The following is a 27,078-nucleotide window of genomic DNA, read 5'->3' as shown; positions in this document are numbered from 1 at the left end:
ATGCGAGCACACACTGATGCCCTGTTATGATCTCTTTCTCCTGGTATCTTTGTCCTTAGAATCCAGTAGAAAAGCCGATAAAATGTGGAGCAATGTGAGGGAAAAAAGAGGAGTGCAAAAGAAAGGGAAAAACACACAAAGAAAGAGAATTAAAGATGAGGAATACAGTGAGTGATATACTGTGAGACAGTACAGTGCGAGTGCATGAGAGCATTATACTATTGCCCTCATTGATGTGGAAGAGTGCTGCAGTGCCCTTCATGTAGAGGAAAAGGCTAAGAGGATTCAGCTGGTCCCCAAGCACAGTGTGTGCCTGTGTCTTTGCACTGTTTCCAGGGTATGCTTATCAGGGTGGACGGTGAAGTTGCAATTCCATCACTCACACACACACACACACACACAAACAGGCACGCGTTGAGCACAAGGTCAACCTCGTAAACGAGTTGGGGGCGATAAAGCGGTGAGCAGGTTTCTCCCTTCCTCTCATCTCTCCATCTCTATTCAGGCCCATCTATCTCTCCGTCACCGCGATGGCGTGAATGCGTTTATGTGGGTCGCTCTGTTCACCTTCAGGCTATAATTCACGATTTTCAGGGAACAAAGCTGCCCAAGTGTGACGCCGATGCACGCAAACAGGCTGAGCGGTGCTTTATTTGAAAAGTGCTGCAAACGCTGAACTTTACCTGTGACACCAATTAGTCGGCAGTAATGCGGACAGGCTACTGGAGCATCAGAATTTATGGTCAGTGCTCAGTAGGAACTACTTTTAATGGCATGAGGGCTCACAAGGTGGGTTTCAAGGTCAAACTTTAAATTACAAATTTAATCTCTATTTAAATTGAAAACTAACATGGTTTGCCAGTTATCGCACTGCTACTCTATTTCACCTATTTCTTGTGTCCGAGACTGGACACGATAAGACTTGAAACTGGAAAAATTGATTAAACAGCAAAGAGAGCTGCAGTGATTAATTGATTAGTTGTCCATTATTAAATTAACTGCCAATTCATTCAATGATTGATTATTCGGTTTGAGAAATTCTCTGATTCCAGCTTTTTAAATTTGAGTATCATCTGGTTTCTTCACTCGTCTGTGACAGAAAAGTGAATATCTTTGGGTTGTACACAAACACTGATTGTCGTTTTTCAACATTTTCTGACATTCTATAGATCAAACGACTAATCGATTAATCAAGAAAACTAGAGTAACTTCCTTCAGTCAGGCTGCAGTTACAGTTTACACCCATGTCGCTCCCGACTTGTATGTAGCCGTGACAGTAGACTATAGTTCAAATATGGGTGCCGCTGCAAAGAAGCTAAAACATGGATGCTTCACACATCTACAACCCGGCAGCACAGAAGATCTATACAATCAGCACAGGTTCAAGGTGGATACCCAAGATTAGTGTCACCAATTTTGTATCAGACCAAATGTCTCCCCCTTTGTTCCTGAGTTATGGTGTTGAACAATGACCAGAAAACATTATGATGTCACAGTGAAGTTGACCTTTGACCTTTTTATAAAATGCCATCACCTCATAATTTTATTCTATTTGACACTTAGGGGAAATTTTGTTGGAATTGGTATATGAATCCTTGAGTTGTGACGAAAAACATGTTTTGTGAGGTCACAGTGACCTTGACCTTTGACCACAAGTGGAAATTTGTGCCAAGTTTGAAGAAATTCCCTCAGTGCCTGCTTGAGACAACGCATTCATGAGAATGGGACAGACGCAAGGTCACAACGACCTTGACCTTTTGACCACCAGAATCTGATTAATCCATCCTTGAGTCCAAGGGGACGTTTGTGCCTTATTTAAAGAAATTCCTTTAAGACGTTCCTGACATATCAAGTTCACAAGAATGGGACGGACACAAGGATCAATGACCTTGACCTTTGACTAATCAGTTCATCACTGAGTCCAAGTGAATGTTTGTGCCAACTTTCCATACAAATATGAAAAAGAGCTCCACTCAGGTTTGTATCAACACTTAACTGAATGCACAGATAAGGGCACATCTGTGATTCTCAATTGACAACTGGTTACCAAAATTAACAATTCAAACATCTTTTATTTGCCATGAAGGATTTATTTTAGTGTTATATTGAAATCATTAAAATCCTCATTTGGGTCATGTCACTCTAACAAAAACACATGCATGTAACTGTCACCATTAATTACCAACTAATTTGACAAGATTAATTAGTTTGAGTAACTTTTTTTAAAGAAATAAAAAGTCAAATACTCAAATTACAGCTTCTTAAAAGTGAATATTTATGGTTTCTTTACTCCTCTATGAGAGTGAACTGAAAATCTGTGGGTTTTGGACAGAACCACACATTTGAGGACGTCATCTTGGGCTTTGGGGAATACTGATAGATGTTTTTCATCATTTTCTTAGGTTTTATAGACCAAACAACTAATCAATTAATCAAGAAAATAATCAACAGATTAATAGACAATGAAAGCAATTATAAGTTGTAGCCTTAATAACGCCACTCTAATAATGATAAGTGCACACGTTAGGGCTCATCTATGATTTTCAGTTGACGACTGGGCATCAAAATTTACAACTTCAAACATATTTTATCTGCCAGTGAGGATTTATTTCACTGTAATGCTGAAATCAATAAAATCCCCACTCAAATAAAAAACATACTTGCATGTTACTGAAACACTATCAGAAGAATCAGATGGTAAAATGTATGAAATATTACTGGTATGGACGTAGTCCAGACTGCCGCAGTTATAAATGGATGGGGACAGATCCTGTCTGTGGCTATAAAGCAGCAGTAATCTGGATATGGGGCTGCCTCCTGCACTCGTGGTTTGTTTAACTACAGTATGTGGTGGGAAAAAAGGGCCCGAGGGGCAGTTCACCGTCCCCACCGTCTGTCTTTCTCGCTGACCAGGAAACCACACCATGCATTATTCATTATGTGTACTCATATTCTCTATCTCTCTCCCTCTAACATACACTCACATGGACACACACTCTGCATGCCAAAGCATGAGAAAGAAAAACAAGACGAAAATAGACGCAAAAAGCAGAGACACACAAATGCATGTCGACAAAAACAGGCCGATACGAACGACAGAATGTGAGGCAAGTGTGTGAAAGAGGGAGAGGGGAGAGGGGAGAGGGGAGAGGAAGAGACATGGTCAAAGCAGTACTTGTATAATCGGCCTCATGCCAAAATAATTCAAGCGTGATCGGAAATCAATGTGAGAGCATGGAAGCTGTGGAGAAATCCAATGCCGTCCTGCGGCCCTGAAAGGCAAAATAAGACGTATAAAAGAGGCTCAAATGCATGAAGGATGCATTCTGTGTGCCTCTGTGTGTGTGTGCGTGAGGAATGCTAAATGAATTGATTGGAGTTGCGCTGACCACAGATGTGCACAGAGGCAGATGGAAGAAAAGCCAGACGACTAGATAACACTTCAATTATCCAACTGCCACATTGTGCCTATTTATACCTGTGGTAGTGACACTGTCAGAATTACCACGCAGAGAACAGAAAGCAAAATCCTCTAGATATTACAAAGGTGCCGGATGTATTAGCATTTAATTAAAATGCTCACCACCAAGAACAGTTATTAAAGCAGAGAGAGCTCTACAATCTGTAGAGGCAGGCATTAGCGGGGCATCTGTGATGCTGGCACAGTGACTCATCAACGCTCCATAACACGACCTCCTGCAGGTCTGATGGCAGCCTGTGCCAAACCCCCACCTATGGCAGCCAGTGTTCACGTCACGAGGCGGGGTACGGTGGGTGTGAGGGACCGGTTTTAGGCAGAGCTTGGACAACGTGTGCAGGTGAACAATGCGCAAGCCATGACACTGAGAAGTGACACTGCAGGTAAGTGCCTGTGTGTGTTTGTGTGTGTGTGTGTGTGTGTGTGTGTGTGTTAAGACAATGGCAATTACGTTTAAAGGCTAATTCAATTTTGTTTTTCCCCTGATTGCTGCAATTATTATTTCTCATGTTACTTCTTTTCAACTACAGCTGATATTTGAGGTGAAATGAAGTGTTTCTGAATCGCTGTTCCAAAGGATGGCGCACACTACGAACTATTTATCAAACTTTAAAACAGCAACTCAACCATGGCAGCTTTTGCATTGTTTGAAAATATCATTTCCTGCTAAATAGACTGTTGACAAGTTTTTAGAGCCTGGAAGACTTGGAGCGATAATGACCAGCTACTACACCCCATTTGTCACTTTTTTCTCAGGTGCAGTCAAATGTGGGATAATCCATCACAAGAGCACAACACTGTGTATAATTCAGTTTCTTAAAACAAGCTGTTGGGTTATTTTATGGCTCAGATGTTAACACACTGTTGGAAATCATCTTTATTAGCTTTACTAGCCTGATATACCGGGACAAATGCCCTCTTCATGCATGTGCGTGTTTGTCTTTAGATGGCGAGAAGCAGGGATGGGGGCCGAAACCTGGTATTAAATGGCCGTAGGATTAATAAGCTCAGACGTTACTGTTTTTTTTTATTGGTTCTTTTTAATGGTTTGGTTTTATTTATTATATCGCTGCAGCATCTGCTGTGCTGTCTTTGTCACGGCTGCTCCTCCGCATATACACACACACAAACAACACAAAGTGAAGTCAACCAACAGCAGAGCAGAGAGGCCGCATTGAAGACAAAGTCAAGATAGCTTGAAGATTCCTCGAGCTGACGACAACTCCCCTCATAAGTAAGTGCAATGCAACCTTAGACAGTAAAAGCTAATACTAGGGGTGGGCGACATGGCTTTAAAATAATCCCGATATTTGAGGGTGTTTTTGCGATAATGTATGAATATTCTTGACGATATGACAAATTAGTAAAACAAAAAAAAATATTATATATTTAAGAAAATAGAATTGCAACAAAATAAGTGATATAGTTTTTACAGTTTACCTTCTAATATTCAGTGGACTCCCGTGTGTGCACGGCGAGAGAGGAGAGGGAGAGACGCTGTGCTGCTGCCAGAGGAGCCGCTGACTGAGTCGCTATAAGAGTCTGAGAAGTCCGGGGCTGACTACTGAAGCTGCTCCTCTTTTTGGAACCACTGCAGAGTCGCTAATAAGTTCACTTTCGGCCATGTATGTTGTTGCCGTGAGTAACTGTATGACATCAAATGTCAACAAGTCGAAATACAGCGAGTATCACGATATTAATTTATCATCTGTTCAAAATTAGACCAGTATCATCGTGAACTAGACGATATGGCACACCCTTAGCAAATGCTTCATTAACGCGTATGTCAATCTGCTCTGCCCAAAGGTTAATAGCAAGTTGTTCAAACAAGCTAAAAAGAAACTTGCTGAAAACCAGTTTTTAACTGAGTCAGGACAGTTTTAACTGAAACACACCGAATGTTACTTTTGATTCCTTTCCTATATGAATAAAAAAATAAATTCAAATTGTCTGCATGTAGTTTGTTTTGCATGTATCTTCAAATATACCAGCAGTACTTGCGGGCAGTGAATCCAACAGAGACAGGAGCTCAGAGGACGAGAGAAAGAACTGATACTAGCTGATGTCTGTGTCTTTTAGTCTTTCTTGCTTCTCTTTACTTATAATTGCGATGTCAGGAATATGAATTATTGTAGTGACGTCTTGTTTCCAGTAAGATATTATTGAGTTTGTACAGAGACTTTGCTTTACGGTCACGAATGAACCAACTTGATATGGTGTTTCAATAGTGGTAGTATTGATCAAATCCAAACGGTACTCCTACAGAGAAGTGCGAGGATGTAAACTACGAGCATCCTTGTGTGAGACGGAGAAATTGTTAGTGAGTAGGCAGTCGGGGCAGTACAGCAGATGAGACCACCCAGACTGAATGAGGTCAACAGGACTGACAGTACACGTAGGTGGATCAGTACATCGCATATTACTGTCCACTTAGCCTGCTCTCATCGCAGCTCAATCAAACACTCCATCTCTCATCTCACCCTCTTTTCTTATTCCTGCTTCCTCTCCCCGCTTGGCGATCAGTTATACAACTGGAAACACACACACACACACGCTTCCAATCAACTGTGCTGATTATACGCAATAAAAAAGTTTCAGAGCTGATTAGTGCAAACTATTTATTCTAAGATGAAATATTACAAAGACAGCAAGTAGTTGCAACTGCTGTTTGCAAAATATGATATTATGCGACACCTGACAGAAGCTGAAATTTAATATTCCACCCTGAGAACTATTTTTTTAAGCTCATGTCTGAAATAGCTCGGAACTTTGACGGCAGCATCACACCGTCATCCTCACATTTTTTCACAGCTCTCTCACTTTGGAATGACGCTTATTAAACTTACAATATTTTTAATGACGCGTCAGTAACAGTTAAAATATTGGTTCACTGACTTGTGTATTTCATTAACCAACACTACACCACTAATTATGTCCCATCTCTAGCTGACTCATCCCAGATAAACACGTCAATGCGGTGAAATTCGTCCTCCCTCCTGGTTAGGCTGAGCGTTTGAAGTTGCCACCCAAAAAAAAAAAAGAAAAACAAGACGAGAAATGAGCAGAGAGCCTCGGTGACGAGACTCTCTGAATGGATGGGGTTGTTTTTTTGTCAATGGAAGGTGGGAGGTGAGAGAAATTAAATGGAAGACATCAAATAAGAAAAAAAGGGAAATGTCTGGGGTGGTGTTTACCAATGTGTTTTCCTTTTTTTTAGTCTCTTTGCCTCAGAATTCTGTGCTGCTGTTTCGGTTCCACGCTGGGAACGGGAGCAGTGTCTGTCAGAGATTAACACAACACAGAGGGAAGCGGGAAGAGACAGAGAGAGGCAGACAGACAGGGGAAGAGAGGAAGAAGGGAGGGAGGGGAGGGATAAAGGAAGACAGAGCGGATAAACACAAAAGTGATTTTTGAAAAGAGGGGAAGAAATCTTTAAAAGCGAATCACCACAGAGACACAGAGAGAATGAGGGGTGGCGGCGACGGTGGTGATGGGGTTTATAAATAGAGGAGACAGAAAGCAGGGCCTCTCCCCTCACTGGATGCCACATTAATTATGCGTGTCTGCATCAGGAGAAATTAAGACATGGCCGTGTGGCAGTTTAGAGGGAGAAATTGAGGAAGGAGAGGACGGGGAGGAATGGCAGGCGCAGAGGGACGGAGAGCTAAGAGCAAATGTCAGTCAGAGATTTAAAACTGGACACCAAAGACGACGACGGGAGGCGAGAGTGAGGCACAAATGAGTGGAAACGGAGACGGCGGAGAGCGAGAAAAGGCTATTAGTGAAGGACCAAAACAGAAAAGCGCGCTCATGCCTGCACCCAAACTCACTTTCAAAGGGAGACGAGAAGGAGAGAAACGCTAATTACAGAGAGGTGTGAAGAAGGAAAAAAAAGCATACGGACCATTGAGTCAACATGTCATCAAATCAACAAAGCCCTACAAAGCTCAAAATGGCTGTCGAGCGGCGTGAGCGAGAAAAATATTTTTATGAATGCAAATAAATACGCTGCCAAACCCAAATCAAATGTTATTCACGTGAGGCCGTCTTCTGAACACCTTAAAACGCTTTCTGCAATCAGATGCTATTCAGAGATGAATCAACAGCAGAATCTTATGCTAATGAAATCAAATGATCCATATTCATGCTCAAGTGTGACACACACCTTAATAACCTGTTTCAGTCGCGCTCGCTGTGCTGCTAGGAGAGACGGAGAGGAGGATGGATCAAGGGCACCTAGCGTTTCTACCTCTCCGTCCTACATAGTGTCTTTTATTCCGCTGCTGCTCTCTCGTTAGAGCTCCTGCACTTCCTGTCACCTCTTCACCCCGGCTTTCTCTCACACAACTCTCTCCTGTTTCAGTGTCAGGCGTTGTCTATCATTACACTATCATTTGACTCTTTTTCCAGCTGGGTGCACGCGTTTCAGAGCTGTCACTTGTTTTGTTCCTGCGTAAAAATTCGGTGAAACAGGATAATGAAACTAATTTTCTTTTGCTTAATGACTTGCCTTTTTTTTCCTGTTTCTGGAAAAGTTTCAGCTCTCATGTGTGAATCTGTGTTGTCATCTATTTGAATGTGTCCGTTTGTGAGCGTGCAACTTTTGTGTTCATATTAGCCCCTAACAGCAGGTCAGTGCAGCCAGCCAAGCAGCCCCCGCACTGGGCTCAGGACTCATTATGTGGCGCGGTCCTGCCTGCTAACTCCCACCTACCTGTGAAAAAACTTGCTGACACCGCCGATGACTGGCAAGGGAGAAAATGTGTGAGAAAAGTGTGTGCGTCAGAGCGTGTGCGGACGGGAGAGGTTACGCACGCGATAACAAAAGCTTAATTTAATCTGCGCACGTATCGGAAAAAGAAAGTCTTATAAATCTGATTAATTATTTGTGCGTCTGTGTGCATCTGTAAAAAATAATAAACACATCAACCTGTCAGCGCCAGAGAACCTCTGCACTGCGCTGACTCATGGCAGGGGGTTTGCATCCCTGTCAATCAAAACCCCCTGTTGCTTGCATCAATTATTTCACAGCCGAGGCTCTCTCCATCCAACTCCTGGCTGGCCACACACACATACAACCATACACACTCCAACACGAGTCCACCTCCAACGCCGGCCAAGGCTACATTTCCATGACAATTAAACACCAGAGGACAGTGGAGTCAGCCACCCTACGCAAAAAAAAAAGCCCTTTAAAATGGCGATAGGATTGGAGAGGTGGAGTTAGAGAGAGCAAAAGAGAGGGGAGTGTGCGGCCTGGATAAGTGGTGGCAGGATTATAGCTGGTTCCATCATGGCTTTGGTCCGTTCACTGCTTCTTATAAAAACCTATTAGCATGTGAATGAACAGGCACACAGTGGAGTTTTCTAAAGCCCAGGAGCACTGATCCACTATCAGGTGAGCTTTCCATAAACTGGGAGGAAGCGGGGGAGGATGGTGTGTGTCTGCATGTGTGGTTTTTTGGGGGGGTTAGTCCACTTGACCGTGGCCACTTTGGTCTGGATTTTTTGCGGAGATTTCAAGGCACTCCAGGTACAAGTACGGTCCTTTAAATCACTTGGGAGTAAACAATTAAATCAGCCTATTAAAGTTTGTCGCCCAATCTTTGCGCCACTTGTTTCTGAGGTCAAGCATCAAATCAAAAGTTGTTTCAAGTAGATTTAAAACGTGGATGTCTGTTGTAGATGTTTTTTGGAGTCCAAACAAGAGACATCCTGTCCTGTTTTGTAGGACAGTCATTTATCAGCTTTTTGCTTTTGTCTTAGTCTTTTCAGTCACTGCTTAATATATACACTCACTAGCCACTTTATTAGGTACACCTGTTCAACTGCATGTTAACACAAATAGCTAATCAGCCAATCACATGGCAGCAACTCAGTGCATTTAGGCATGTAGACATGGTCAAAACCTGTTTAAGTTTAAACTGAGAATGGGGACATGTCATGGTTGTTGGTGCCAGAAACTGCTGATCTACTGGGATTTGGTCCCAAAAAGAGAAAGTATCCAGTAAGCAGCAGTTCTCTGGGTGAAAACGCCTTGTTGATGCCAGAGGTCAGAGGAGAATGGACAGACTGGTTCAAGATGATAGAAAGGCAACAGGAACTCAAATAACCACTGGTTACAACCAAGGTCTGCAGAAGACCATCTCTGAACCAACAACACGTCCAACCTTGAAGCAGATGGGCTACAGCAGAAGAAGACCACACCAGGTGCACACTGTGTGATGCCATCATGTCAATATGGACCAAAATCTCTGAGGAATGTTTCCAGCACCTTGTTGAATCTATGCCACAAAGAATTAAGGCAAAAGGGGTCCAACCTGGTACTAGCAAGGTGTACCTAATAAAGTGGCCGGTAAGTGTAGACTGTTGAATGTGTTTATAATTATTGTATCGTGTGATTACTGAATACTTCACTACTGCTACATGAGTTATGATACTGTCAACTAAATAGACTGTTTGCTTAATTTAAAGACAAATTGCCTGGAAAATGCATCCAATGTGAACATCAAACGTGGGTACTATGCCTTATTTCTGTCCTACTTTTTTTCCCAAATCAACAAAATTAAATTAAAAAAGTTTTAAAAATGTGTTGCTCAAATAAAATGGGCTTGAATCAATGTGGCAATCACACGAAACCAAAGCCAGAACGCCTGATGGAAACTTGTTTCCCAGCCAAAGTAGCTTCTGTGCTTATCAGTAAAAGTATAATAGACATTATTCTTCTCACATCTCTGAACCAAAATGATCTTGCGCTCAAAGCAGACTAAACTTGGACTGCGGGTGTGAAAACAAAAAATGCAGCAGTGTGGGTGCCAAAATAGCAGAACTACAAGAGTTAGCAACATGGAGACTGGGCATTCAAACACTGGGAGAGGATGAAAACCGGGGCCAGAGTGTCCCGCTATACTGCTTACCTCCCTCTGCAGCACCAGCTCTTTGGTGAACAGCATGGCCTCGTCACTGAAGGGCTCGGCCACCTGCATCCCCCCGGGCATATTCCTGGAACTGCGTGGACATTCAATACCTGGCCGAAGACAACACAATTGCAGGATTAAAGGTCAGCACAGCAGCTAATCAAAACAGCAAGATGTCCTGGATAGTTTTAACAATATTTGGCCTTGATAAGCCTGAAAAAGGCCGCAGACAAACTGGATTTATTTATCGACATAAAGCAGAAATACTGTGGGCATTAATATAAATATCCGTAAGTCAGTGACAAGACTCGTATCCACAATTTTCAAGACCTCTGGTGCTCCAAACAGCCGATGCCACATGAAGCATCCGTCTCATCCCTCTTAATAGTTCAAGGTCAAAATCGCTTAGCAGCACTATTTCACAAAGGTACATCCGTGGCAAAACACAGATTAACCAGCTACACTATCATCAGCACTCACTGGATAATTGGTCATCAAGGGGTCAATCCTGAGTGCATAGAGTGCAAACCCTTCGATGTCAACTCTGCGAGATTTTCAGAGGCTTTCTTGTAGAGTTCAGGTGGGAATGGATGAGCTTCAGGGCAGAGGTGGGGGGAAAGAGAAATGAGTGGGTATAAAGGCGCTGCGAGACCGAATCATTTCATGTTCGCCCTGTTTAAAAAAATGAACTGTGATAAAAGCAGGCGTATGCAAGAAAGGTACATGCATAAGAGAGAAAGTGTGTGTTTGAAGATGAGTGTGACTGGGCTGTAAGAACGAAGAGAGAATGTGTGTTGATCTTAAAGAAAATTTAAAGTCTTTACACATACTATGGATTTTGCATGTATCAGAGCTTCAATTGAGACTCAATTCTTTTGTCCGTTATACCCCCCAGGACTTGATATACTGTATGTTAATGCAACATGTGCTAAAAGGTAGACACTCAGACATGAAAGGCGTGTAGAAGTGGAATTATTGCCTCGCGGTTGTAACCATTCAAGTTGCAGTTTGCATTCATGTCTGTCCAGACTCAAATGTAGACACTGCTTCAAATACGGACGTCACTGCAAAGAAGTTACGAACTATAAAACGTAGATGCTTCACACATCTTCAACCGGGTAACGCAGAAAGTCTTAACAATCACCACAGTTTCAAGGTGAGCACTAGAGGTCAACAAATAGTGGACTTTTAAAGGCTGATTTAATGATGACAGTTTGGACGAGAAAAAGCCGATAGCAACTGATCAGCCAATAATAATAAATAAATCTGGAACTAAACAGTAAACTAACTGTAATAAAATCTAAGTGGAAGGGTTTTTTAAGCTATTACTTTTCGTCAAACTCACACTCATTCTCAGGTACATAATGACATCATCTCCAAACAATACGGTGATCAGAGATGGGCAGTATTTCTGTTACTTGTATTTTAGATACACATTTCAGTTACTTCTGAGTATTTTGTAATTGGAAAAAAAAATCAAAAACAAGATACTACTGAACTTAAATTACTAGCCCGGGCTACTATTTGCTTAAATCACTAAAATCAATGGGCCAATATTTGGGACAGGCCTTTAATTGCTTTCACATAAAACTGTTGCTCAGCAGAGATCAGGAAATACAATTAAATTGTTTAATTACACCTGTATGGATATTACTTGTATAAAAATTAGGCTTCAGATTATACTGTATATCAATTATAAATCGTTCAATTGTTCGAGCTCCGACAACTTGGATTAATTTTTATGAAAAACCCTTTGATTCCTTTGATCTGAGGACCCTTACGGACTAAAGGAATATGAATGACTTACAGGGTAATCGCGGTATGGACACATAATTTGAGGTAGCCAACGATACATCCAAAGTACTTATATCAAAAGAATGAACTGCTCGGTGATCAGACAGGCATTTATTTGGGACAAATTTTTTTATTGACGTTTTACGGTACTTCAGAGTGAAGTAAGTTTGTATTTTTGAAATACTCCGAATACTCTGTGTTCATTTCTCGTTTGTGCCAAATGTAATGAAATTTCCTACAGGTAATCTTGAGATATCGCGTTCACAAGAATGACAGATGTGAGGACACAGAGACTTTGACTTTTGACCACCAAAATCTAATGTGGACGTTTGTGCCAAAATTGAAGAAACTCCCTGAGATATCCTTCTCATAAGAATGAGACACACAGCCTGAAAACATAACGCCTCAAGCCTCATCTGTCCAGACATAAAAATGTCAAACTTTGAAACATCTTAACAGTAGCTATACGTTAATCCGATAATTCTGTTCTCTTTAAATTCTCGAATAAATTATTGCACAAGCAAGCAGGTTGGTGCCGAATTGATTTATGTGGAGTAACTTAATGACAGTTTCAGTTGGACATAAAACCCTCGAGCATCGTACTAATAAAGCAACAGCTTTCTCCCATGGTTTGCCTTTCCTCTCTGACTCCATGTTGAATTTAATGAGCTTCCTTGGCATGACAGAGATATGTGTAAACAGCCTTGGGGAGGACTCCAGAGGTAGCGTATGCATCGAAGTAAAATCAGATGCGTCAGGGCCATCCGCTCATCTCAGTGGTCACCTTGGAATGAGACAATCCCGGCTTTGAAAATTACTTCATTTCCATGTAAGCTTGATATGTTCTCCACATGTTCCCCTGGGTTTCCTTTGACTGGTTATATATTCATATAGAGAGTGTTTCTGAGATTTTTCGCTTGAGAGAATGCTGCTGAGCTCTTGCTTCAACGTTACACATTGACAGGAAAAAAGGGTTTGAAATAGATGTGCGTGCTTAACAAAGCACTGGTTAAAGTGTTGCGGAGATTGGGGGATGACATTACATTCTGTACAAAGAGCCTTATTATTGTTTTCCCCAAATATGAATACACATTTTTCACTGGTACTTGCATCTTAAAACCTGTGAATTCCACAGTGCTTAACAGTGACATTAATCTGGGACACTGTGTACCAGGTGTGTCTAAACCTTGGCTGCTGTTCTCTCTGTAAATGCTAGCAGAAAAAATCTCTTAAGATCTGTTACACAAGCTGGATTTGTATTGCTACTATTATTCCTTTTTTTTTTATCTAACTGAATTCTAAATGCAAAAAAACTTGTTTGGATTGTATCCCAAACAAGTGAGCTAACCTAAACCACCAAATATCCATTTCCTAGCTGATTTCAAAACTAGATAAAAAAAGAACCTTCGAGCTTTTGTTTTGTTTTGCACTTTCTGTTCCCTACAGAAACCTCTACCCATGTCTGCCCCATTTATGAGAACAAGAACAAGAGACTTGAGCGTATTCACACTGGCAGTGAAGGACGAAAATGACCCAGGAAAGGCTAAATGAGGCCACAGGACAGTCAGCACCAAAGAGTGAGGAAGAACTGTTGAGTCAACCTTTTGTAAGACATAAATGTCTTCAGTGTACAACAGGGAGCATTAAAACCATTTAGACATGCTAATTTTAGTTTTGTTCTAATCTGTTTGCATCTTTTCGCTCTGGCTGTAAGATTCTAAAAAACTGATGAAAGGATTTCTTGTGCTTTAGATGACAAGGAGCTATAAAAAAGGATTCATACATAAATAAAGGGTAAACATGAACGCCTGAGAAATGTACCTAAATAACCTACAAGCATGTACAGACAATCTCACCGTTAACCTTAGTCTATCCTCCACATATAAGGTTATGTATGAATATTTTTTATTGTAGTTATTCTTCAATTCAAAACACGTTATTTGACCCCTGGAGGGCAATTTGCAAATCTTATTAGGTATATTCACACATTCAATGCCTACAATACACCAGACAGAAGACTGTGAAAAGACTTAAGTCCAACACCCTCTCTCATCTAAAGACAATGTGAGTTTTTCAAAGTATTTTTTACAAAGATGAAGATTTCTCACTAAAATATGACCCTTGTTTACTCCACAACTCCACCAGTTTCTCCTCCTTTACCATTAGAAATAAGACTCATTCACGTTCTTGCGCCTCCCTGGCTTTGTTGCTTCCTTTTTGGTGCTTGAGAGAGCGCAGCAGTTTTACGTTATAAACTTCCCAAGACTAAAAACTTACAATAATATTGAACATGTCTGATTTTGTAGGGACGTCAAGGCATGAAAAAGAGTAAGGGTGTTTTCACATTTGGTCCTTTCCAGCCCTCTTAATGGACTCAGAGCGGTGACCCAGCATTTTTTTTGTGCGTATGTGAACACTCCGAGAGAACTCCGATCTGCAGTGCAGTTCGCTTAACCTGTGCCTTGTGAACACCAAGCGCACCAGGTTCGCTTCGCCTTAACAGGACTGAGTTCGGTTTGTTTAATAAAAGAATACATGTGAAATCACACATACGAGTGTTATGACCACCTTACACCAAACAATCAAGATCACAGGAGCGTGCATCAACTGCGGTAAAACTGTCATTATTTCATCCAACACTGGAAATTTGTCTACAACAGTGAAATCCCTTGAAAAGTCCTTTGGTGTACGGCTGGCTTAGTAAAACACAATGATAAAAAAAAAAAAGCTTCCTGAAGGCTGCGAGGAGGAAGAGGAGGAGGAGGAGGAGGAGGAGACACTGATGGCCAAGATCATCTGAGGGTATTTATAGAAGTGGACCAGGACAGGGCCTCCACGTGGGACACTGGCTACAACAGCGCCAGGATAAAGAGAAGAGGAGAGAAGAAGGATGCAGGATAAAGGAGAAGGAAAGACAATGGGAGGGTAAATACTGCACACTCCTTAAAAAAACTGGTGTGTGAAGTAATTTGCAAGGAGGGAGATGGGTTGGCCGCGCTGCTTGAGTTGGCTGGAGCTCTGATAAAAAACTGTGGGACTGTGTTTTTCAAACATAATCCACAGAAAAGACGACATTACATCACATTACATTCATTTAGCCGACGCTTTTATCCAAAGAGACTTACAATAAGTGCATTCAACCATAAGAATACAACCCAAAAAACTGCGAGAATCGTGACTACTTGGGAATGTAATACGCAGAGGAGTCATGTTTAATTTTATAGCACATGCGGTACAATGTCTCAAAGGGCTTTTCAGGCCCACGTCGGCAACAAGTCTTAATCCAGCCCGAACGCTCTCTTAAAAGACAAAAACATCCCGAAAAACCTTAATACACAAAGAAAAAGTAATAGGATTATAAACATAAAAAATTTGGTTTTAATCGGTCAAATATGAATGGATTAATCCTGGATGGAAAGTCCAATAAAATAAGTCTGAGGCATGGGTCCATATCTGCAGTCGAATGCACCAGGTACGCTCAGCGAAAATGATCTACGGCTTTCCTAACTGCACTCAATATCCTGCGACTCACACACACACACACGCGCACACACACTTACTGTAGCCTCCTCCCTGCAGCATTTAAACCAAGCCGGGGAGTCACTTAGCACAGCCAATTTTAACCTGCACCACGATACATAACTCACGCCTGACACCGAGATAAACATCTGGGTCAAACTACAGGATATCCATCTTATCTGATCGCGGAGACAAACAAGACGTACACTGATCACTGCTGACATCACACTACACACATGAGCAAACACACACGGGACGCTGTTGTAGAGCAGCGTCTCACACTGGCCTGAAGCCCTCACATCAGTCCACCGTACACCGCATCAATCATTCATTCTGTTAGACGTGGATATTAGATTCCTGGTTTTAAAATGTGTCAGACCTTGGTGACAGAACTGCAAACGGAGTTAGCAACGACTCCAACAAAAGAATGCACAACTGAATGAACAGATTAAAGAATCAATTTGTGTTGTTTCCCAATTCAGCAGCCCAGCTCCTGGAGGACGTCAAGCTATCAGCCGCTTCATTTAATAACGCTGTGTGTTTGTATCACTTCCCCCCACCTTGTCCCACCCGTGCTTCTTCCTCCCTTCCCCTTTCTGTAGAGCCGAGGCTCAGACACGGGTGGAGAGGCCCCGCGGAGAAGATGTAACATTTTTAATCTGTGATTCAGGCTGAGCCGCGCGCCTGATGAAATACTGCCTGCCCCTTTGGCTCGAGCACACACGGCTGTGTTGCTCGGTCATACACACACAGTGGTTCCTCCTCCTCGCCCCCAAAAACTCCACAAAAATCAGATTCTCTATCTGCATAGACTCAATTTTCCTTTTCAGAAATCTCTATCTTTCCTCCATATCAAACACAAAAGTACTGTTAGATACATATCTAATTATAATTCCAGACTTTTAAGCCTCTGCCCACCACCTCTCGTCCCCCTCTTGCATTTGTGGCTCAAGACTGAAGATTTTTTCAAGCGTTTGGGAACTAAGGACGCTGATTTTTGAAGGTTTGAAAGTGAACTTCTTTCACATTCTAACTTGATGTATGACTTCAATTGCTCAACAGTCTGGGGCCTCCGTTGTCATGTTTTGCGCGTCGTAATGCGCCACACATTTTCAATGAGAAACATGTCCGGACTGTAGACAGGCCAATTTAATACTCTTTTTCTATGAAGCCACACTGTTGTTGCACATGCAGAATGTGGCGTGGGATTGTAACGGGCACTTTGTGTCAATGTCAGATGAGCTCGGGCCCAGAGTAGTCGACGATGTTTCTGGATGTTGTTGTTATCTGGCTTTCACTTTGCATGGTAGAGTCTTAACTTAAATATCTCGTTTGTGTACTGTATTAAATTGAATACAGGGGATCTACAAATCATTGCATTCTGTTTTACAGAGTCCTGACATTTAGTGAGCACCTTGTGAATTATCTAGGACTCAAAACTCAAGGTTAAGGGTTTGGGACTTGAGTGCAAAGACTTGAGACTGACTTTTGACTTGAAAAACAATAACTTGGTCCCCCTTATGTTAATCAGTGAGCGTTTGAGGTCCTAGTGGGCGGATTTTCTTTTTTTTTTTTTTTTACCTTTGAGTAAAGTCAGGCTGTTTCCCCCCCTGCGTCCAGTGTTTGTGCTAAGCTAAGATAACCTCCTGGCTCTTGCCTCATATTAAGAGTAATATCAATCTTCTTATCTAACTCTCAGCAAAGAAAACAAATGTGTTTTTCCCAAAATGTCCAAACTTCTTAAAACTGCTGTCTCATAATCTAACTGCCATACTAGCTGAATGCATTTTTAAAGTTTCTACAATTCCAATACTCTTGCTGCTTAATAATCTGGGGAGTTTAACTCCCTGGGTTACATCTCAGGTTATAAATCTTCAGATCTAAGCTTCCAGGCCCACATTAACAAGGTGACAAAAACATCATTTTTCCACCTCAGAAACATCACTAAGGCACGACCATTTCTAAATGAAAAAGCTGCAGAGAAACTGATTCATGCCTTTATTTCAAGCCAACTAAACTACTGTAACACACTTTTTACTGGCCTCCCAAAAAACACTGCTGAGAGACTTCAGCTCATTTAAAAGTCTTCAGCTCGGCTATGAACCAGAACCAAGAGGAGAGAGCACATCAGGCCAGTCTGAGCTGCTCTGCACTGACTTCCTGTTACATTTAGAATTGACTTTAAGGTTCTCCTCCTTGTATACAAAGCACTACATGGGCTGGGACTGAGCTACATTGCTAACTCCCTTGTTAACTATTTGCCTCCAAGAACCCTGCAATGATCTGCTGCTGGTTTATCGGAGGTTCTCAGTAACAGCTGGAAGAAGATCAGGGATGTAGCCTTTGTCAGTTACGCACAACCTATAGATATCAGGGAAGCTACCTCGCTATATATTTTTAAAAGAACGCTAAAATGCATCCGCTCACTTTAGCCTTAAATAGAATACGTTTTTTATTATTATTTACTATAAAATTGGAGTACTCATGAGACTAATCTATTACTCACAGAGCCATTAAGATGCACATAGACACAGTACTATTAAGTGCCATGTATATATACAAGTGACATATACAGGCTGGATTCTTGCCAGCGAGGAATGCTCTTTATTCTACTTCTCAGAAACCAAAACTAATTGGATGAATTCATATGCATGCATTTCTAGCTTCTAGCGGGCAGTTTATGTTCTAATCTATTTTCTATACCCTATAACTGAGTGTGTTTTCAGGTGACACGACATATAGCGGCAACAGGATTGAGTCGACCTCTCTTCCTCTCCGAACCACGCCGGGATAATGAGCTTCATCTTGTAGAAGCGAAGCTGGAGGGAGAAATGTGGCGCTGTGCGGCTGCTGTGCATTAGTGTCATCAGTGCAATTTATACTAACACAGTACATCATGTCGCAAATTCCTATACTTATAATGAGCGTATTGATTAGCCTCTGACTTTTTTGGCTCGTAACCTGCCAGAAGCTTTGTGCTCTCGCTCTGGCATATCTGCAGGTATAAATGGATACTTGCAGGACACAGTCAGCTCACTGTGTATTTAATTAGTGTCTTTCTTTTTTATGTTATTAAGTTAGTAATTCTTGATTTTTGACAAGCTGTTGACAAGGCGTAATTAGCGCTGCGACAGGCAAACAAACAATGACCTAAAAGCTGTGAGCGTGTACATTTATTTGTCATTTCAGCTCTGATATTCCTTCCCTCCTATGACTATCATTCCATTTAAATTCATTTTTCATCTTGTTAATCTCCCTCATCCCTCCCTGCATGAATATCTCCCCCTCACCAGGTACAAGTCAGTTCCGAACAGGAAGTTCAGCAGTGGGTGAAAGATGCAGGTTGGCAAGACGTAGAGGTTAGCGAGGGTGAATGGGGCGCAGACAAAGGGAGCATGATGTTCTGGAAAATCCCAGGATTGTTTGACTATCTCTCTTTTATCCTCTCCATCCATCCCTCCATCTCTCCATTATCTTGCTACGGCTCTCAAATGTAAGGCCTCATTACCTCTGGCGGGGCTTCGGCACCGCTACGTCCTTTCCTCCAGAGCACACAGCAGTGCCAAGGAGATCTTTTTAAATATTAGATTTGTGATATTTGATTTTTAAGAATAAGGCATGAACGAGGAATGCTGTGAATTTCAGCAGATATCTTTAAGGGCATCAGGGCTCAACACTAACTTTTAAAAAGGGGGACACCACCTAGAATAAGAATTCAAAGATGTCATTTCAATGGCCTTGGAAAGTTCAATCAGTATTTGTGAACATAGGCTACTCTCTTTCATTTCTACCAAACACTTTCGATATGGTACCTTTGGAACCAAAACTAAAAATATGGTTGCAGTTTTACATCAGCTTAATAATGAAAATGTGACAATGAGGAATGTCTGTAGTCGAACTTTTCACTCCACAGTCAAACGGTGTCTCTTACACAGACGCCTGTACACACATGCAACGTTGTCTGATTCCAGTTCTGGTAACAACAATATCAAATATCACTAATTCAAACAATATTTAAAAATAATTAACTTTGAATAGCACGTTATGCTGTTTACTGTCTCTATTTTTGGCTGAACCACAGCATGCAAGGCCAAATAAACACCAAAGTCTGTCCGTGGGTGACTGAATGATGAAGTTAAACTATTGGTCTGAGTGACTAATGACGCAAGTGTCGGCATCTCCACATTGGCCGTTGCTTTTTCAAAATAAATAGCCACTGACAGTCCTGTATTGTGTCCTCAGGGGTGCATTTGTTTACAGCCATGCTGTTTATGACTGCCGTTATAGTTCTCCATTACGTTCTCATGGGGTGTATACAGCTGTTGTGTTTATGATTGCTGTTCATTCATTCCAAATCTATCGCATGCTCTGATAGCGGCCAATGGCTGCGCAGCCTCCACTAGTCACGCTGGGACTTGTACCGCTGACTGGAGCTGAGGAGGGGAGGGGTGTGTTGAATGATCAGTGGGTACAGCTCCAGAGAAAGCAGGTCCCTTCTGCTGTGTGACTGTGTCTCAGTGTATTGTTCTTTATTTTAACACGTATTTACATTAATTTTCAGGCTAGACTGCAGCAGTGGGGCCAGTGCTGTAAGAGCGAGAGTCTGTCACTTCCTGTTTCAAATTGAAAGCCCTCGTTTAAATCAGAAGCCTTCTAGTGTTTCATACACAGTCCAGCCATTTCCTAGGTTTTAATGCAGTCTTTTTATATATCTTAAAAAGTGGTTGCCACTAGGGGTGTCAGTTTAATTTTGCTTTTGACAGGCCGACACTAATTGACCAGTAACTAACTGGTTAATTTTTAAATACAAGGGGCCTTTCATGTTAGTCCTGCACTCCTTTGACTCAGTGAGCTTTAGAGCTGCATTTCAAAGCACCATCCAATTAGAGGACTTAAAATGTTCATGTTTTGTGATGTAAACTTGTCGCCTTTTTACATTATTTTCTGTTGGCTTTGTTTACAGACCACAAGCCAGCCACGTTAACATATGGAAACACCATCCTGTTCCTGAGAACGTTGCCTGGGAAACACTGTGCCCATCCTCCCATGAATAAGCGGCTTTATTTTGAACCACAAAACCTTATTACTGTATCTAAAATTGGTAAAATTTGTTGCCATGTCAAACTACAAACATTACTAATCATAAATAAACACATTTCAACCATAAATGTGATCAGGTTTTGGACCTTATCCACTTTTGGGTCGGGATCAGCTGCAGACTGACTTGGCAAAGATGGCTGCCATCTTGTTTTTTCATGGATTAGTGTATTGTGCTCTTACTACCACTAGATGGCACAAAAAAGTGTCCATGAACGAGGACAACAGGTCTTAGTTAAGCAGAATGAAGTATAAGGTCAAGTAAACCCGAAATGTGATGTCATCACACGAGGACACAGGGTCTCAGGAGGATAGTTAACCAATTAACCGTTGACATCCCTTGAACTGATAGCAAGCAAGAGCTAAGAATTGGTTGCCAGTTTCTAAAAAACTACCCTGTGGCATGAGGCCCGTTTCCACTGAAGAAGTTCCTGGTACTATTTGGGGGGCAGAAACTTTACAGGAATGTCCTCTCGCTCGGCCCTCTCAACCGCCTTGTCTCCACTGAGAGGGCGGAGTAGGAGAAAGGTTCCTGTAAAGTTACCGGGCTCTGGATGTGACGTTATCGTTGCGCGACCATTTTAACCGGGGCGACGTGGTCTGCTGAGTTTTAAAAATGCTGGCTATTTTGTCACTTTCTGTTGACATCACATCCCGCCTTGAGTATATCCAATCAGCACCAAGTAAACCCCAAGCCCAACCCAGGAGTTTTTCGGGGCCCTTGTGAGTACCTGCTCCGAGGCAGGGACTTGTTCAGCCCCTGTAGAAGTTCCGGAACTCTGTCCTTCAGGGGTGGTTCCTGCGGTGGAGACACGCACCAACGGCCCCGGCCCCGTAAAATTACCCCGAAGTTCAGCGGTGGAAACGGGCCTATGGTCTCTTTTTATCTGGTTGGATAATGCAACCAAAATAACGAGGTGTAAGCTTTAAGAAGGCCTGTGACAAGTTACTAATGCTGAGAAATAGCAATAATTGTGGTTTCATTGCAGGTCCCAATGCACTGAGGAACATATCAGATGTCACCTTCACTAGACAGACGCATAATAATCTATAATGAAATTAACATTTAATCATTTCTCATGCAAAGCAAACTCAATTTGTTATTTATTAAAGTTAAGTATTAGATGGGGGTTAGACGTGAGCATCAGCCCTGAAGGATGATTGATTTGTTGTAGACTGATGCAGCTCATCGCCCCAGTTTATGTTCAAGATTACAGCTCATAGTGTAGTAAAGGAAATGCCAATAAAGTGTTATTAACACGAGTTATTATGTCCTCCTTACCAGCAACTTTATTATATAGCAGGCCTTAAAAGTGTCTCAAGGCTTCAGAACATCCGAACCCCGTGTTTTTTAATAACTGAATCTCAATGAGATGCAGCACTGCAGTCACACACAAGGACACTAATACGTAGAGGTCACAGCTGAGCACAATAACATTTTATTTGCAGACTTCTCCTGACTGACTTGCTACTATGCTAAACTTTTTCTTTTTTTGCACACAGACATATTTTTAGGAAACAAGTCTACAAATTTTCTGCTCCACTTCTCCACCATCTTTCCATCTCCTGCACTCACACACTGCAGGAAGTGTACCAGCGGCACACAGGTGTACAAACACAACCACACACATACACACACACACACAAACACAACCATACACACACACACACAGATATCAAAAATCAGACAAATGGCACTAAGCCACACACTGTGATGGCTAATGCTTCTTGCTGACACTGTAAATCTTTGTGTCCGAGTGATGGGTGTTTCATCTTTTTGACAGACTGCTGCTCAACATACCTTTCTGAGTAACTTTGAGAGTACGCTTCACCTGCTGTGGCCTCCATTTGAAACTCTGAGAGCTACTGGAGCTAGTAAACTTTTACGGCCTTTTTGCTGCCTGGTCTCCCTCAGCTTCAACAGGCCTTTATACACACGTACTCCACATCAATTGCACTTTTTTTTGTCTTCTCTTTACCCTCCCCTGTCCTTTCTGCCTCCGTGTCTCATAGTTCACCTCCTCCTCCTTTCATCATCCCTCTAACCCCCCCCCTCCTCCACAGCATTCTCAAATCCCTTTCCTGCATAGAAACCCTCCTTTCTCTTTCGGAAACAGGATGACTTCTTTACCCTTTATCAAACTTGCATGCGGAAGTGACACCGCACAGGCCAGCGAGCGCAAGGAGAAGAAAGGAAAGGTGATGTGGGAGGAGAGGAGAAGGAACTTCCCTTCAACTCCTGGAGCACACCTCCGGCCCCCTTTGAAGCACAGGCTTCTCTTTGTTTCCTCACCCCTCTTTTTTTCTTAAAGCGCTGTCTTTACCCATCAAGGAAAACTCTGGAGGAGGAAGGAGACTGTGTGCGAGGAAGATACTGAGGCTTTGAGGTGCCTCACTGGAGGAACAAGCAATGGATGGGGTTCGGTATTAAATCAGGACAAATAATATGGATAAAACTAGGGGGAGAGGGCGCTGCTGGCTAAGCAAGCCGGTAGTTCAGATCCAGAGATGCATGTTCTGGGTTTCTGGTATTATAATTCTGACTTGCTGTGTTACATCACTTACTGCCTTGGGATCATTTCATTTCACTGCTCTACTGTAAACAGTTTGTTCTTCAATGGCCTCCCACGACATTGTTAAAGAATAAAAATTTGGCCACGATGAATACAGTATGAAGAGAACACGGCTAATGAAACAGATGACTAATACAAGACTTGTTTTGACAGCAGCAAAATAGCAGCAAGCAGAACATAATCCCCATTTGTCTGCATGGAGTCAATATTTACTGAGAGCAACTTACAATTACTGAGCATGATGGAGCTCAGCTTATAACCTTTACAACAAAATGAAAGGGCAATTAAAAGGAGTTGGGATACTTGATTTTGTAAAAGCATTAAAGGGACAGTTCACCACAAAATCAAAAAATACATATTTTTCCTTTTACCTGTGGTGCTGTTTATCAATCTAGATTGTGTTGGTGTGAGTGGGCTACTGTTGGAGATATGGGCTGTGGAGATGTCTGCCTTCTCTCCACTATAATGGAATTAGATGACACTTAGCTTGCAGTGTTCAAAGCAGCAAAAAGATACATTTGAAAAACTCAACAGCAATGTCTCCTTCCAGAAATCATCACCCTGTTACTCAAGTTATTCTTAAGACTTGAAGTTACACATATTTAAGGGCCTTGTTCATTCACAGCTCCACCATTTCGTCCAAATAGGGTCACCTCTGGCCCCAAAAACCAAAGATGGCAATGGCTGAAATGCCTTTACTTGAGGCTTCAAAACAAGAGTCCATAAACCAATGGGTGATGCCACGGTAGCTAGGTCCATTATTTAAAACAGTCTGAGGAAAAAAAAGCGCTACAGGTAAGAGGAAAAATGTCTGATGTGGATTTTGGGGTGTCTCTTCAAGGTCACACCTTACGACTATGGTTATAAGACATTATGTATTATGAATTCTTAAGCAACTGTTCTGTTTGTATGGGTGTATACACTCACCAGCCACTTTATTAGGTACACCTGTTCAACTGCTTGTTAACACTGATAGCTAATAAGCCAATCATGTGGCAGCAACTCAATGCATTTAGTCATGTAGACATGGTGAAGACGAGTTCAAACCAAGCATCAGAATGGGGAAGAAAGTTGATTTAAGTGACTTTGAACCCGGCGTGGTTGTTGGTGCCAGATTGGCCGGTCTGAGTATTTCAGGTTTTCACCCACAACCATCTCTAGGGTTTACAGAGGATGGTCTGAAAAAGAGGAAATATCCAGTGAGCAGCAGTTCTCTGGGTGAAAATGCCCTGTTGATGCCAGAGGTCAGAGGAGAATGGCCAGACTGGTTCAAGATGATAGAAAGGCAACAGTAACTCAAATAACCACTGGTTACAACCAAGGTCTGCAGAAGACCATCTCTGAACCAACAACACGTCCAACCTTGAAGCAGATGGGCTACAGCAGCAGAAGACCACACCAGGTGCCACTCCTGTCAGCTAACAACAGGAAACTGAGGCTACAGTTCACACAGGCTCACCAAAACTGGACAATAGAAGATTGGAAAAACGTTGCCTGGTCTGATGAGTCTGGATTTCTGCTGCCACATTCAGATGGTAGGGTCAGAATTTGGTGTAAACAACATGAAAGCATGGATCCATCTTGCCTTGGGCTGGAGGGGGATATTATTCGCATCATGGATGTGCAGCCGACAGATCTGCCGCAACTGTGTGATGCTGTCATGTCAGTATGGACCAAAATCTCTGAGGAATGTTTCCAGCACCTTGTTGAATCAGTACTAAGAAGAATTATGGCAGTTCTGAAGGCAAAAGGGGGTCCAACCTGGCACTAGCAAGGTGTACCTAATAAAGTGGCCAGTGACTGTATTATACAACGCATTATAGATTTGAGTTTAGTTAATGTTGCCATACACCTCCCAAAACCTCTTTCCATTGAAGGTTATATTGAAAAATGTGTATATTTTGCATTCAGTTCAGTATGTACATGACTATATCCGGACATGAATATTTCCTACCCTGCTACTTCAATGACGAGAGGCTGATTTAACTTTAAAATCCTGAGCACATCTGAAACACGCTTAGATCTGTTAACTAAGATCTGCTCTCAACACACCTCATTATCTGTCACCGATATGAAAGTTTAAAGAGAAAAGGTCCAAAGGGCTTCTGCTGTTTCATACACCCGATAAACAGCCTATTTATCATGTGTGTGTCATTTCAAACACAGCCTGTGGTGCAGACGGGTGAATAAAACACGGAAAGATAACTTTGACAGGAAAGAGAAAGTGGAAGGAGATAGGAGGCGCTTGGAGATTAGAGGTAGCGAGATAATATGGGGCTGTTTGTGCCTACGGGCTTCATGTCATGTATGGTTAAAGGCTTAACATCAGCTATCAGATAAAGTAAAACATGCATACAAGAACATACATGCACAGAGACACCGAGGCCGAGACCCACAAGACTTTATACTGTATCTCATAAACATCTCTGCGAGAAAAAAAAACAAGATGAACATGAAAAATGATTCAAAGAAGCACTCGTACACCTATAGGGAGACACACAAGGGAGCTCCTTCAGGCGATACAGAGGACTCTAATTGGAATAAAGGTTAAAGATGCACAAAACAGGGAAGGGAATCATTTGTATCAATCAGGGCTAATCCAGCCTAATGTGTGTATCAAAGACAATATGCGTCGTCTCATCTTCAGCAGATGAATCTTTTCTTCTGGGGACGGCCTTAATCAAATACGCTCGGAGGTCATCAGCTCTAATGTGCTTCTTACAATTCGCTAATAACCTTTGATTGAATAAAATAATTCAAAAAGTAGACTATGTAAACACCATCTCGCACACACCTGACATTTTCACTAAGTACTCTCATTAAGGGGAAATTGTCAAACCGGTGCTAAAATATCTCGCGCGCTCCTGTATTGCAGACTGCATATTGGCAGGGGTCGTGTCGATACGTCTTGGGGGAAGGTGGTGGACAAATAAATCCAATTACAAAAACCATCAGTGGAGAGCAAAAGACAATCAGAAGCAAATTACAAAATTAATTAATGCATCGACAATTCAGCCACGCATAATTAAGCTGAATCTGTGTTTGTCAGAAATATATGGTGTTTGTTTTGTCCTACAGGAAACGGAGAGGGACTGTAAGGCTGGCAAAATGTATGACTGAAATGGAGATGGATTGAAACAGGTTTTTATTGCGACTATAACAAAGAGCATCATCCGTTGTGGAAAGGGATAAGCATTCTCACCCTTTCCCATGATCTGAGGGGTTGTGCAAATCACTGTTGGCTGCCAAAGATACAGTCTCTGTGTTTTTATGACTAGCGCAAACTGTCAAGACGGTCGTGGAGCTGAAATAAATGACTAGACCTGCTATCAAACAGTCTGTATTTCATTCCATCTGCATCTTGCCCTAAACTAGTCATTTTCTCCTGCTGAAAACAGGTAGAAAGGCTGAAAATGGCCCCATTCGTGAAAGCTTTATTTTAATTATCTATTAATCTGCCGATTGCTTTCCCGATAAATGAACGTGTCTGTACAATAAAATAGGGGAAAATGTGGAATACCCCACAACTAAGGGTGAAGAATGATGTTCAGTCACTTTTCATGCTCAGGCTCTTTCTCACCCTGCCATTCACTCCTTGGACAAATGCTCACTCACTATCTCTAGATGTCATTATCTGGGTAGGTAAATTGAGTCATCAGCCAATTCACAATCAACCAATAGCACAGCGACACACCCTCTG

General features: G+C 42.0%; 1 protein-coding gene across 1 annotated transcript in view; it reads right to left on the bottom strand.

Annotated features, from left to right (window-relative positions):
• The window catches only part of snd1 (staphylococcal nuclease and tudor domain containing 1), a 269,267-nt gene that overhangs the window by 160,524 nt on the left and 81,665 nt on the right, over positions 1-27,078 (bottom strand). The window contains exon 16 of the mRNA XM_050036651.1: positions 10,396-10,505. Within this exon, the coding sequence (XP_049892608.1) occupies positions 10,396-10,505 (110 nt within the window). The remainder of the gene's footprint in view (positions 1-10,395; positions 10,506-27,078) is intronic.

Source organism: Epinephelus moara, chromosome 23, assembly GCF_006386435.1.
Source record: "Epinephelus moara isolate mb chromosome 23, YSFRI_EMoa_1.0, whole genome shotgun sequence".
In the NCBI taxonomy this organism is placed as follows: domain Eukaryota; kingdom Metazoa; phylum Chordata; class Actinopteri; order Perciformes; family Serranidae; genus Epinephelus; species Epinephelus moara.
This window is presented reverse-complemented; position numbering and strand designations above follow the sequence as displayed.